The 15,127-nt window shown below is 38.4% G+C and overlaps 1 protein-coding gene across 3 annotated transcripts in view; it reads right to left on the bottom strand.

Moving 5' to 3' along the window:
• Positions 1–14,143, bottom strand: part of bckdhb (branched chain keto acid dehydrogenase E1 subunit beta) — a 43,556-nt gene extending 29,413 nt beyond the window's left edge. For 2 of the 3 annotated variants that reach the window (XM_026293885.2, XM_026293886.2), the window contains exons 1-8: positions 13,899–14,143; positions 12,825–12,902; positions 12,116–12,184; positions 9,328–9,461; positions 7,596–7,751; positions 6,246–6,354; positions 3,034–3,131; positions 977–1,087 (exon numbers count right to left, since the gene is read on the bottom strand). In XM_026293885.2, coding sequence (XP_026149670.1) covers positions 977–1,087; positions 3,034–3,131; positions 6,246–6,354; positions 7,596–7,751; positions 9,328–9,461; positions 12,116–12,184; positions 12,825–12,902; positions 13,899–14,094 — 951 coding nt within the window. In that variant the 5' untranslated portion in view covers positions 14,095–14,143. The remainder of the gene's footprint in view (positions 1–976; positions 1,088–3,033; positions 3,132–6,245; positions 6,355–7,595; positions 7,752–9,327; positions 9,462–12,115; positions 12,185–12,824; positions 12,903–13,898) is intronic. The other variant, XM_026293883.2, reaches the window with a different exon arrangement.
• Between the last annotated feature and the right edge of the window lie 984 nt (positions 14,144–15,127).

Raw genomic sequence — 15,127 nt, 5'->3', positions numbered from 1 at the left:
GTGTATGTGTGTGGGGAAATTGGTTTATGGGCTTGACAGACATTTAAGGGGGCATTTAGTTGGATAAATCACAAGCAGACATGTTGTTGACAAGCTCGAGGTGGCAGGCCTGGCTTTAAGCCCACAAAGTGGCACATAAACACACCATTCAATTTCATGGCAGTTGTTTTAATGGGCACTACTTCAAAAAAATTACCATATTCACTTGAGAAGTCTCCTCTTTTGAAGAAACAATCTTTAACTCACTACATTTCATGTTGCAAGTTTTTTAGTTCCAGCACAACACTACATTCTTAGCCATCAGTTCCAATAGACTCCTATTAAATTACTACCCTCCCACCGCAATTCCATCCTGTGCTTTTACTGTCGGTTATAAGATTTGCTTGGCGGGCAAGTGCAGCACAGTGATCACTGACAAAGCTGTGTGTTTTGGCAGAGAAGAGCAAAAATTGGACAATAAGTATGCAAAATTAAAATGCATCTGGTGAAACAGAGCAACCTGCTGACAAAGAAAGATGGCATGTGACATATTCAAGGGCCATTTAAGTAACAGCCAGTGGAGAAGATGCATACATGGTCTGCCTTAGCACCCACACACAAAAAAGATGGAACACCCACTGGAAAGCAACTCCCTTCTCAAAGCCCTCCCAAATTAAATATTTTGCTTTACTGAGTGCCATAGCCTGTGTAAGGCTGAGACAACCCAAACTAGTTGTCGAGTCTTAACAGCTGTGGAAGGAATCCTGTTTATCAAGCACCAAAGAGAACCACACTGTCCAGAGGAATGCTGCCTCATTTTGCACCACAATAAACACACTTACAGTAGCAAGAGGGCGGCAACAGCATTTATGCTAAATGATGATCTTAGTGTCAAACTAAAAAAATGTGAATTCAATGCATTCAAATGATTGTTATTATTTATCATTATTATTATTATTATTATTGTTATTTTGCTAAGGCTGCGTGACTGTGTTACCTTGCAAACAGTTTCAATATCCCAGGGCAGGATGGTCTGTAGATCAATAACCTCGCAGGACACTCCCAGTTTTTCCTGAGCCATGTTGGCCACTTCTTTCATTACATGGATCTAAATGGTAAAAGAAAAAGCAGAATGCTTTTAGATGTAAATAGCTAATTCAGTTTACAATAAAGCTTAGGTTTTATCTATGCTACAAAATAAGCTCTGTCTTACATTTACTGTGCATTATATGTTCAGATATTCATAGGCTTACGCTAAGAAAATCTAAGGTGATGAATGCAACACAAGCACCACAGTTCATGCATTAACTTCTGAGTGTTAGATACATTTCAAAGCTGTTGCCAAATTTACAATACACAAATGAATCATTATATAATATAAATATAGTATAAACTCAGGTGATACAAATACATAAGTGACATGCAGATTTGCTCTGAAATTGCAAAATTTTTAATAACAAAATTGATGATTGTGTGATGTGTATACAGAATTCACCCTAGGGACCTAATGGGGTTTAAGTATAATGCTTAGCTGGGTCACTCTGGGAAAGATTTTCTTCTCTGTATTTGTCTGCAGTCAATTTTCCTTCAGTTCTGACCAGTTTCCTAGTCATGCAGTGTGAACTGTGGTATTTTATATACACATGTACAGTATATGTCTTTTTTAGAACTATGTCCTATCGGTTCAGTGGACTTCAGCCGAAGTTCAACCATAAAGCAAACAGTTGTATCTAACCACAATTTGGAGTGCAACAGCAAAGACTCTGAATTCTTTTATTAATGAGAAATTTCAGATTCAGAGTGTAGACTGTTGGCTACACTGTTTTTATCTATTTAAAATAATATATACAACAAAGTCTGTAAAAAGTGATGCTAAGTGAATAATTTCTAAAGTCATAGTAGTATGACTTCAATTCAACTTCCAGCCATAAAAACTCCTTTCTCAAACTGTTATTTTTATAATGTAATGTCTACATTAGTGACATTTAAGTACTATACTGGTAAGCATGAGGTTTTTTAAAAAAAAAAAAGTTATTTTAAACTTTAAAACGTGGAGTGGGAGTTTGGCCCATTAGTTCATCATAAAAGTACTAAAGTGTTTCACAAAGTAAGACTTTATAAGCAGGCGATATTGGCTGATGCTGAGTAAGAACTGCTGTGATATATCTGAATCATCAGAACTAGAACAGTTTTCCACGGCCAAGCCTGTCTGAAAGATACAGGCCTTGGCCTCCATCTAACAAATAAATGAAATAACTGCAAACATTTATTTTGCTGCCATTACATAATTGTCAGCAGACACATAAGGACACTTCTGGGGAAGAAAATTTTAATATTGGTTGGGAAAAACTTCCTCTGTTTGAGTGATCAGAAATCTTCACTGAAAAATAGGCATTTCTCCTATTACTCTGTCAAAGTTGTTTTCTTTATCCCCATCTCCTCAGAGATAAGAGGAGTAATGAGGTAGGAAAGAAGAGTGGCATTTCAGAAAAGGGGCGACACTTACAACTACTTTACTGGATCTGTTTTCTTCTCCTTCTTTCTCTTCCCTTCAACAATAATACTAGCTTTAATGGACATGTTTTCCCCTGAAAGTAATCTGCCCCCCACCCCCCTCCCATGCTGCAGGTACATTACACCCTGGATAAGCATGTAAAAGTGGCTAGGTACAATGAAAGTCAGGGATGACTCATGTTGAGTTATAGGCACCTTGATAGAGAGCTTGAGAAAATACAATTTCTTAGATGAAAAGAAAGGCCACACTAGAAACTCTGCTGCAGAGACCTAGTGTTAATACTAGGCCAAGAACAGCCTTGATATTATAGAGATGCCTGAGCCAATACAGCTGCAGTCTGCCGACTGAAGGACCCTGCTGGGATGGAAGGGGCTTGTGACAGACTTAAAGTTAATCCACTGCTTTCCTCTGTGGCTTTAGTGGACAGGAGACTGGGCATCTTTTTTCCAGTGACCATGGAGAATGATCAAAAGATAGACGACAACATAAAATTGTTCAGGTCACCCACTGAGCGTATGTCAGTGTGTGAGATCACGTACCTGAGTCCCCCAGGCAACCAGGGTGACATCACTTCCTTCCTGTAAGATCTCGGCCTGTGAGAGTGGGAGAGTGTAGGGCTCCACGGGAACCTGCTCCACTGAGGGAACACACACAGTAACAGATGTGTTTGTACACATTGTACACATTTGTACACAGTGTCCATCCATTCTCTATACCAGTTAGTCCTCTTCAGTGTCAGAGGGGGCTGCAACCAGTCCCAACTTAAGCTGGGTGAGAGGTGGGGTACACCCTGTACAGATCACCAGTCTGACACACAGAGACAAACACTCACAATCACATTTAAACCTACAGACAATCTAGAGTCACCAATTAACCTAACGCCAACCTGCATGTCTTCGGACTATGGGAGGAAGCCGGAGTCACATGTAAAACAAATGAGGATCTACTGTGAACACATTCATCCATCATTTCACTATGTACCATGTGGTTTTTATGTAAAATCCTCAGATTCCAAACTGACCAGACCTCTGACAAACTGGTGACATGATAGACCATCCAAGAACACAAATTGCTACTCTAGAACATTTAATCTGGCCCATTTAAAATTCTTTTTCATGCTTTTTCCAGAACCTCATCTCTCACTAGAGGGAGAGTGTGCTTTTATCAGCACAATTTAATGGATGATCTAATGGTAGCTTCTGCCAGCTACAAGCCCACAACCCTGATTAATCTTGACAACAAGACATTGGTGGGACGAAATATCAATCCATCAAAAGAAAAGGCCACATAAATAGGATATCAGACCAAACATGGTAGAGCCTCACAGCCAACCTATTTTCGAAACAAAGTCCAGGACAGAGTGCACGTAAGTATATGGTTTGAATAACAGTTAATAATGTCTTGGAAAACTGACGTACAGCCATGGAAATTATTACAATGCAAAAACTTATCATACACTTAAATTGCCATCACTTTTAATCATGTAGCAAGATTTATAGTGCACAGTATAAATGTACCATATGCAGCATTTTAATAACTTTTTGAATCTCATTCACCTTCATGGCTGCAAAAAACTGCAGGATAAAGGAGAGAGTAGATTTTGGGGGATCTGAACAGCTACAAGCACTCTTACACGACAACGCATGAAGTCAAAATTGTAATAATGTAGAGTAGCTACACTGTGGGGAGACATGGAGCCCATTCTACACACGTTGAATGGCTTAAATGATCCTTTTAAAAATAGAAAAGACGTAAAGGAAAGAAAAACAGATCTCAGTCAGTTACTATGCTAATACAACACAGTGATTCAGTGTTCTGGTTAAGATTTCTAGGCGAGACAAAAAAAATATGCCATAGGAGTAGAGTAATAGCATTTCATAAAATGCTAAAATTGAATTATGAAAACTACATTATGGTTTAATAAGTGGAATCTCAAACACTGTTGAAAAGACAGTATGGCCTTGAGACAATTTTGTGATTTTTAACATCTGCATAAGAAAAGAAAAAGGCTTCTGCAATTAAAAACATGACCTCATAATGCAGGCAGAGATCATTAGAGTGTGGACCTGGCACAAGAGCTAGTTCACTCTGCTCCTCAAAATAACATCTGAAAAGCTACCACTACTTTACCTATCATGTGACACAGATGAGTCATTTGGCATATGGAAAAACAAGTCAAAACATAATGAATTACCAAAAAAAAAAAAAAAAAAAAAGGATAACCAGAAACAAAAGCAAAGTCTATACAATAATGAGGGTGGAACTATAAAATAATTTACTGATTTAATTTAATTTATTGATTTTAAAGTAAAAAATAGAATCTCATACACTAGCCAGCCCTCATCTTAATTCTTAAAAATGTATCTACTTTATTCTTAAAATTTTCCATCTGGATATGCTGCAAGAAATAACACAGTAATCAAGACTTTACATACAGCACATTACTGATTTACTGAATCATCACTCCCCAAAGGACTAATAAACCAATATTAATGTCAACTAAGCAAGAATGCAAATAGAAACGCTGCCAGGAACTCAATACACCTGCCCTGTTGAACCACATCACCTCTGAGACATGAAGCTTGTCATTTAATATTTGATTCACAAAGACTTGCTATGAAGCAGTGCTTTACCTATTTTCTGAAGATATGATGATAATGCAAGCAATCAAATGTCAATTCTTTCACAGCCACTAAATACAACTTAGTGTGCCTCCACATTTTGTTCTATATTTTATGTTCAGAGTGTGTTTTAAAAAAGAAAGCAGAAAAAAGCAAGATGTTTCATATTATTGTGGGCCCATTGTAATTAATTTATCAGTTTTGTTGGACAAAGTGAGCAATGCTTTCTAAGCTTGCCACTGTTTTAGTTATTAGCCCTTATTTCATTAGTACATGTGGATACATTTAGCGTTTCTAATGTAAATGTACCATAAATCTTCACCATTTTGTCTTTGCCTTTATTAAAAAAAAATAATTTTCCAGAAACAATATGAGAGATATGTAAATGGAGTCATTGCTTGAGAGGTGATGAGAGGCTTTAATTTTAGGCTACAACATAACAGAGAAAATGTTCTGGACAATGATCACAAACCTATTCCTATAATTGAAACAATGTCAGGAGTAACGTTTCACAATCTTATCTGGCTCTTATCAAAGAGGATAACTAACAAAATGAGAGGCCTCGCTTTGAAGCTGGTAGTCCAAATCTGTTCCTGTTCTGTCTTTTATTAGAATAATGAATTTAAACATCATTTTTAATCCTTCAACACTGTCCTAACCGTGAATACCAATAATTTTATGTAGCCGAGGGAGCACTGTTCTGCAAAAGCTGCGAACAACTCTTCTGAGTTTATTCAATTTTGTTGGACACCTTTTCTGCACAGCACACTGCCCATGTTTAACCACACTACCTTAAGCACTAATGCCCCTTTTAAACAGAAAGAGGAGGGGGAGAGGATTCAGGTCTGCACAGTCAACACTACAGCCCATTTAGACAATCTACTTCACACTTGTAATCCTACTGGTCTCTCTCACACTGTTTCCAGCCAGGCATATTGTTTATCTTGTCTCACACTTTTAAAAGGGAGAACATTTGCTTTCAAAAGGAAAAGCAGGCAAATAATTACAGGGCCAGCAAAACACAACGCTGGAGGAAGCTGAACATTAGGGAGGGGGGCAAATGCTCAAAGCTAACAAGGCCCCAGTTACATGTTGACGTCTGATTTCTACTCACATACAACCCATCTCACCTGCTGCTCTGTATAGGATCTTGGGCTCAAAGAATATGCAGGGATTCTTGTCAGCAATGCAGGAGAGGAGCAAACCCTTGGCCTGCACAGGACCACGAGGTATTACAACCTGGGGAACACAAGACACATTCATTAGTTTATACTGCAGAAAAATATCAAGTGTCCTGATGGGTTTCATAAATGTTTAATTCTAATCAGAAAAAGACAATAACAAGTAATATCAAAGCTAAACCCAAAATCTAACATAGATTAACACAAAATCAGCGAGTGACTACAAATTCTCCATAAGTCTTTTACTGTAACAATATTTGTTCTTTTTTTGCATCCTATTTTAGTCTGATGACTAGATATCAAACCTCTGAATGGCATTTGGTTCAAAGTTGGGCTATTGTGGTAATACTGGACAAGGCTGTAACAGGCCTGTCATGCTGTGTGGGACTGACCATCTGATGAAAGCAACAATGCTGATAGTGTGAGACAAGAAGTTCACTGCTCTCAGTACTGGTTACAGTAGATGAACTGTAGCTATAAACTATAGAATCCTTCATGGTCCATGATGTGAGAAACGTTTATGATGATGATTAAATGTTTGCACAGTATTTTGGAAGGAAAAAAAAAAAAAAAAAAAAATCAGCGATGGATGTTGCATTTGGCATTTCAACTTCCACTTGTTTACACTGAGCAGATGCTGTTAATTCAATCTCTGTAACACCATCAGTGTTCTGAGCATATTGTACTCCAGATCAAGATGACATTACAATCATAAAATAACCATTTGTTCAGCTGGATGTCTGGCTGTCCTACTCCTTTCCAGATGATGGAATTCTCTTATCTGTTTTACTAAGAGATAAGAGGAAGAAGGGATTTAAATATTTGTGTTGTTCAGGGGTTTTTACTTTTAACTACATGGTAAAACTAATGTGAATCCAAGTCAAAAATAGTATTTTAAAAATTAGAAATTCCAGTGTAAATGCAGTCGGATTCTGCATTTATGAGTTTGGATGAAAACAGAATTGGGTGCACGGCAGGATGAGGCTCTAACTCCAGTGAAAACTGATTCACTATCAGCCTCAGAAAAGCAATGTCTTATGGCGCAAACATTTGTATATATGCACAATGTTCTGTTCTGTCTGCCAGACTACATTAAGAATGTATTAGGATGAATTTAATTAATGACTGTAAACTTGGACTGCAACTGGCACATTTCCTAAATCTCAGCGTTCTGCCAAAATACTTCTGAATGTGTTTTGGAGCAAGATGTGACATTTAAAAATTGGACTAACAGAAAAACTATAGAAAGACAGGAAAAACAATTACAAGTCAGAATGTATAATAAACTTGATGTCTGACCTTGAGGCCAGCACAGTGGCCAAAGAAGGCCTCTGGACTCTGAGAGTGGTATAGCGATCCATGGCCAACGCACCCCCATGGAGCCCGAATGGTGAGGTTGCCGCAGTCAAACATGTTGCCAGAACGGTAGCGATACTTGGCTGCTTCATTGACTATCTGAAAATAGACCAATGTGATTCAGGTTAATACAACCACAAAAGTTAGAAGAAGATGAAACTTTACAGAATCTTATGTAACATCTAAATTGTTTCAACAGCAAAAGCAGTACATTTCACAATTAATAAAAAAACAGAACACTGTGACATATCACAGGTTTCATTTCTTATAATCAATATTCAGCAAACACACACTGGGGAAAAACCCTACTTTACTTTACATACGCCTACAGTTTCTGATAACAAGCCTCCTCCAAAAAGTTGTCCCAAGTTTTCCTCCTTCAAACTCTGGGGGGCTGTTAATTCAGCTTTATGTCTCTCGCTCAGTTTGGACTCCATCATTTTAAGCAAGAGCACAAAAGGGCAAGACCTGATACCAGATTTAATCTACTTAATCAACTCTATTATCACATACTATTTCATGCTGGCTAACAAGCTAGCAAAAAGCATTTCATCTTTTCCCACTCTCATTATTTCTACACAAACAAAACTGCACATCCACAGGGTATTATCCCATTAACAGTACTAGGAAACATGAATACAAACCAAAGATATATTACATAATCACACAATTTGTTATTTTGCTGAATTGATGTTCAGGTTTTGGTGATTACTCTTTTTTGTTTGTGTGATTGCGCTCTTTGGTGCATGCAGTCTATAGCCCTGCAACAGTGTGTGTGCACTAGTACACAAGGCACGTACAACAAATAAAACATAATTCTACACACTGCATTCATGCAGGTGCATCATCTTAGTATCAGGGAGTAGCATAGTGATGTCAAACTGTATTCGCCAAGTTTACACATAACACAAATTTAGATTATAAATATTTTCCAATGAATTTTCTTGTTGACATTCTTTCACCATTTAAAGGCTTTTTTTTTGTATGTTTCAGCAGGCTAGGTTAAGTAGTCGCTCCATGTCTTGGCTGGCTGTATATTGTTATTTTAAACAATTAGACCACTGTATACTTTCATTATATCTAAATGTAATTCTAATAGGAGATAATTTGCCTTAATATTGGCATATAATGTATTAATATATAGGTCCTATATAAACTAATTTCCATGGATTTTGCACCTTTGCTTTTACTCAAGGAAAAATGTATGTCAATACAATACATTTCATGCTGTGGGTCATGCAAACAACAGAAATTAAAAAGATACTTTCTCATTCTAACCCCTACCCATTTAATCAAACCAACCAAACATCTACAAAGTGCCAGTGAATCCAGTGTGCGATCCACTGCTAAGACTTGGGATCCTCCTGGACCATGTAAACAATAAAGCAAGCACTGGGTTCCCAAGTGTTATTTTGCAAGTACTGTAAAATATTTTGAGACTTCTTGACTCTACAAACACAACTAATTCTTATACCGTAGTATCCGGCATCATAAGCCTTTATATGGCAGGTACTCTGACTTGTCACAAAAGGAAAAGCAAAGAAATTGCATTGACAAAATAAAAACAGCTCATTTTAATAGAATGCAGTCATTTTTAACATTCTGAATTACACCCTTGCTTGTCCTGCTAAGCCATGCTAGATGGCTGCCTTGGAAAGGTCTCTTTGGACATTACCTGGTCAAATGCAGGAAAGATGTAGTCGGCAAACTGGATCTCAGCGATGGCTGTGGCACCAGCAACTGCTACACCAATACCAAATCCCACAATCCCCTGCTCACAAAGTGGTGTGTTAAAGACTCTGTCCTTACCTGGGGAGAAATTAGATAACAGGTGGAAAAAAGATTACAAAGTTAGCAACTAGTGGCTACTGGGTGAAGGGTTAACTCATGTCCTCAATCTAGTGGTTATCTGAGGAGTAACTGGGTTTCTGTGATGACAGAACAAGGTCCATGCCACACACTTGAGCGACTGCAAAGAATACACTCACTTAAAATGCCAATAAGTTATAAACCAAATTAAGTGACAAACTGATGACTCCATCACCAACTAACAAAGTCTGTGATGCAAACACAACCCCCACAGAGTTAAAACAGAAGGAAAAAAAAATTCCATTCTCCACCCTATAATCTGACAGAGCCGCAAGAGTGGGTCTCTAAATTTGGATCAAGTGTGTTATTTTTGCTCTCATCTTTGTGTATTTGCCAATCCGGTCTTTCTGTTTTGCTGGCAAGCATTCTTCTCAGCAGTGAAACTTTGCCCTTATGTGCCCTGCTCTGTGCTCAGAAAGTTCAATTAGCAACCACAGCACCACAAGCCCTTGGAGGACTGAACAATTAAGTGAACAAGATTTAGTGCCCTGCCACTCAGACTGAAGCCAACCCCAAATATGCAGCTTCAAGAGAAAGTGACAATAAATAACGTTTGCGCACGCTTATGCGTGTCATCATAGCAATGAGTAGTAAGTCAACTGTTTAAAAAAAAAAAAAAAAAAAATCACAATCAAAGGAGTGTTAACATATTGTGGACATCAAATGTGCTAAATCTTCAGCCTTGGAACAAGTCTAGTGTCTATTTTAAACAGACACTTGTCTTAGCAAAAAAAAACAAAAAAAAAAAACATCAGTGAGAGGGGGACCTACTCAGAGGACAGAGTTAAGTCATTGTGCTGCTGTTTTCAGGGAAACAGCACTCAGGAGTAGCTAACATTCAACAGCAGGAGAGCTGGGTGCCTTGCAAAAAAGCCATTCATATAGTGTCCACCCTGCATTAACCTCTGTTCTGCATAATGGCTGCAGGTGGCAGAGGTGTGCAACATCCCTTACAATATTAAGGGGGATAAAAACAGCTTTGAGAGCATCACTGTACACAAGGATGAGATGGAAAATAATGATCCCTCTCCAAAGGTCAACACTTCTGATGTCAATGAAAACAAAAGGCAAAGCCAGATACTGTAGGATGGATTTGACTCCCCGCTATTAAAAAAAACAAAAAAAACACTGAGAATAAAACACTCAGATCCAATTATTTTACACTACATTTACAAAAAATGATAAATGAAAAAAATAGCAATTCCCATATTATATTTAGTCAATCAGGTGTTGGGGGATCTGACTTTCAGTGAAGATACAGTGGCACTTTCCAAATGAATGTTTTGACATGACAGCAACATTTTGATTTATAATGCTGAATATTCTTCAATAAGTCTTTTATTAGGTACAACCATTGCTTGTTCTGCTTAGTGCCAATTCTGGGCATACCCATACTCTACTTTACACAGAAACCTCTTGATATTATTGGTGCCATTATCATTAATAATTTCAATGCCCAAGGTATTTTCATTTTTAATATAGTCATATAGTCAACTATACAACCAAATTGGAGCAGCCAGCTTATTTTAAAGTAAAATCATCACTGAATAACACTGGGCAGATACGTGAATTAATAGTTTAATAAACTGCAGATGCATTGCTCTCAACAGGTTGCATTAGAGGCTACATTCCAATGAGCATTTTTCACATTTGACATATCACAGCAGGATACTCACAGTTATGATTAATACAATGAATGATGGCTGAATTCCATGTAGCTACTTCAGTTTCAGGGTCCTGGTGTTATGTCCTGGTACGGCTTCTTACCAGGACATTTAAATGGAACAGAGCCATCATATTGTTATTAGTAACACTTGTGCTTTTGCTAATATAAAAAGTCAAAATGTCTGCTGTGAGAAAGAACGGAGCATAGTAACCGCTTCTGCCTGATATACTATAACTCAGTGGTGATTTACCCTCTGAAGCCTTCATAGAGTTTAAGCATCTTACAGCATAATGCGATCTAATATCAAGTCCATGTAGAAAGTATCGTCACCACTAAACAAACTAATATTACTTTGTAGTATAATGAATCATGATACAACTACACTTCAAGCAGGGACTTCAAAACTGACATAGAAGGCAAAGCACAGGTTTTATTAAATCACAATAGTGATGGATGGCTCTTCTGTATTTAAGTGCCCCAAGAAGTCATATCAGCCAAGCACATTACCACAACCTGGGATCAAGTAGTAACTGTAACTATAAAATGAGGTCGATCTCGTTAGAAAGATGGCCAACTTGAAGATTTTGGATATTACATTTCAAATATAGGAAATATTTAGAGCACTGGAGGGAAAACAGCAAACTCAATATCAAACTCTCAGCAAAGAGCACTGTCATACAATGCTCATGAAAGGCTTCATTGCTACAATGGACAAATAAGTGCAAACAGATCCTTATGGTACTTTAGGTGAACAATGAGGAGTAATATAATATTGCAAGACAGCTTGTTGGTGAGATTCCTCATGGTCCTTTACTGCTACCTAGTGGCAAAGTCATGTATAGCACAGTCAGAACAGGATGCTCATCAGATTCAGGGATTGTGAGTTTTGAATTAGGGTGAGGGATTGAAGAAGAATGAAACATATTACCATATTTGTCTCTCAGACCAACTGTGCAGCGGAATACTCCACCAAAGGCAACATCTTCCCCAAAGATAACTGCAAGATAAAAAATAAAAGACAACACAGTGATCCGAGTGTACAGTGCAGTACATAAGAGAGCCCACCGATGAGATGCAGATATAGCCAGTCAGTAATGTGAAAAGAGGCAGTCATGTATTTAAATTACTTCCTTTTTGAACTTGCACATGACACCTAATTTCCAAAACTGAATCAGAATCCAAATTTAAAATCTTTTAAGCTGCAGGTATTGTTCATCTTTTGCACTAACGAGGCATCAAGGCAACCCAAGACAGGAAAAGCTCAACTATCAGTCACAGAAGCCATGAATGGGATTTTCACTTTTGGAAACAGGGTGTCCACAACAGCTCTTCCTCTTTGCAACAACAGGCTCTCGAGAATACCATCTCAAAAGCACATAGTTCCAAGGTTGAAAAGCTCATTCATGTTTTTCAACAGACTAAAGAAAAAAAGCACTGAATCAGAAAGTGTGTCCAAAATTTTAAATGGGGCTATCAAATTCATTACAATAACACCATTTACATCATTAAAAGGAAGAGCGTGTGTAAATAACGTGATTTCCATTCACACATCAGAATGGACTTGGATACACAATCCAACTGTCAGCTAATGTGTACTTTCAAAGACTGCATGGTTGTTATCAGGAGTCCCATCCTACCTGCTGTAGGATCACTGGCAAGAGTGTCGTCCAAGGCACTTGTTATTGACTGGAACAAGTTCATTTTCTGGGTGGGACCTACAAGTTAAAAGAAATAATGATGAAACACACATTTTAAAGAGTCTCTACCCTGGCCAAGAAACAATGGACCAACTCTTCATCCTTGCAAGGCTACTGGAGGGGTCATGGGAGTTTGTCCATCCAGGTTACATGTGTTTTGTGGACAATTAAGTCCACTTAAGAAGTTAAGTGGACTTCCATAAAGTGTTAGGAATGTAATATGAATGATCAGATTATTTCACAAAGATTGGAAAACATACATCTGTATAAATTAATGTTGGTCTTGGCTGTTTGAGGGTAGCTATGCTAATTTTTGGATATGATAAAACACAGGGGCATCTATGTATATGTGTGTGTGTGTGTATGCATAGTATATAGTTTATGGTACAATACAATAATAATAATAAGGAAAATAGTGTTTGATGCTTGTTGCTATAGTATCCTTTACATTAGTATTACATTATTGAGGTTTTTTGTGGGATAAGCCAGAATTGTCAACTTTTGCTGCTCGTTTCTTCCCCTCCATGAATTTATGGGAGCCCTATGTGGGTCACCTGGACACAGTACCATCCCCAGTGCAGATGATTAGTTGCAGAACTAATCTGTTTTAACTCCAAAATGCAAGCCCATTTGACCTCTCATCGCAAGTTAACTACTGATATTTCTATAGAGTTGTTTTCTTTTTTATTTCTCTACCACCACAAAGTTACAGAAGTCCATGCTGTTCAGCCAAGAACCTCCCAACACCGTGGTTCAGGTCCTGCCTCCCTGCTGGGTTTCAAACACCACAGTTTTCTGACTTACATAGCGGTAACCCGGGTCTTATCTAATGTCTGTGTTCATGTTGACACCTGAGCACTCGATGCAAACACAACTCTTCCAGCCATGAAGTGTTCACAGTGCTGGTGACCTCTGAGAAGCTTAGCTTAGTAGCTTAGTAGTCTTAGCTGCACCCTCCAGTTGTTCCTCCCACCGCAGTGTTAGCTACCTGCGTTAGCCGGGACCTCTACTCACCATATTGTGTCGGAACGGGGTCGGGCTGAAAGCTGAAGTGCGCCACATGTCGTCGCTGTGTTTTATTGCGGGAGTTGCAGCTCGGCCACAGTTTCAGCAGAGCTGCTCCAAAACCGCTGTGACCCCCGGTGCCAAAACCGGTGAAGGAAAGTTTTGAGTTTGCACTTCGGATAAAGAACCGAGCAGCAGCCGCCATCACTGTTGTTATGACAAACCAGCCCGGAAGGACAAAATGAACAGAGTGAAGATCGTCTAGTAAAGCGATGGCCCTCAAGTGGGAAGATATTCCGGTATCAAGCCCAGACCCAAACCTACTCACTGCTCTTTCTTGTCCGGACCTTGTCAGTTTGGACTGATCCAATGTTTAGTTCACTGCTGTATTGACCAGCGCTGTGTTCGCACCTGCGAAATAAAATACGTTTTTATGTAAAATAATATCCCTTTGAGGCTTCGAACAATATGTGGTGTAATACATCTTTGTATTTTGAGAACTACTTGTTGATGGTAATTTATTTGAATATTGTAATTTCTTACATAAAGCCGTCTAAAATATTACACAGGCTCTTTGGGGAAAGGAGAATATTGTCGACTCCCTGAGGTACCCGAAAAAAGTGGCAGAGTGAGAACACTCTGTGCAGCCTCCATGAAGAGTAAAAGGTTGTGATTGGTCAAACAGGGGGCGGTGTGCGCTGTTTTGTACACGATCAGTGCGCACGTCATGTTCGTGCAGTATAGAGCCGCAACAATAATATCAACAGCGCCCACATGGGGGCGAAACATCCAGTGTTGTCTGTGTGGACAGGTGGGTCTTCTTCACTTATATCAACAATGCGATTTTTCCCAGTCTTCTTTGCAGAAAAGCTGTTTTTCTCATTTCAGACAAGGAATACTTACTTGTACAAAATATAGTGAGATTGTCAAAAAGTTCTTTTTTTTTTTTTTTAAAAAAAAAAGGATATAACGACGTGGCTTGTTTTTACTTATTACTAATTTTAAATCCTAAACCATGTTACACGGTTTTGTCTCTTCCGTCCTTTAGTTTTGAAGGTCAAAATGGTCGGTGTGCCCTTCTGTGCCGGTGTGAGTTAAAATCTGTGCGATACACTTTGCAAAAGTTGGGGACATTGTCATTTTGACTTTGAGATATGGGAATAAATTCTTAAATCTAGCTGTTTTTAAAACCGTATGTATGTTTTATTTATTTTGCCGGCCCCCATCTGAGCCTTCTC

Source organism: Mastacembelus armatus, chromosome 16 (assembly GCF_900324485.2).
Source record: "Mastacembelus armatus chromosome 16, fMasArm1.2, whole genome shotgun sequence".
Classification (NCBI taxonomy): domain Eukaryota; kingdom Metazoa; phylum Chordata; class Actinopteri; order Synbranchiformes; family Mastacembelidae; genus Mastacembelus; species Mastacembelus armatus.
Note: the sequence above shows the minus strand (reverse complement) of the source record. Positions and strands in the feature narration are given on the sequence as shown.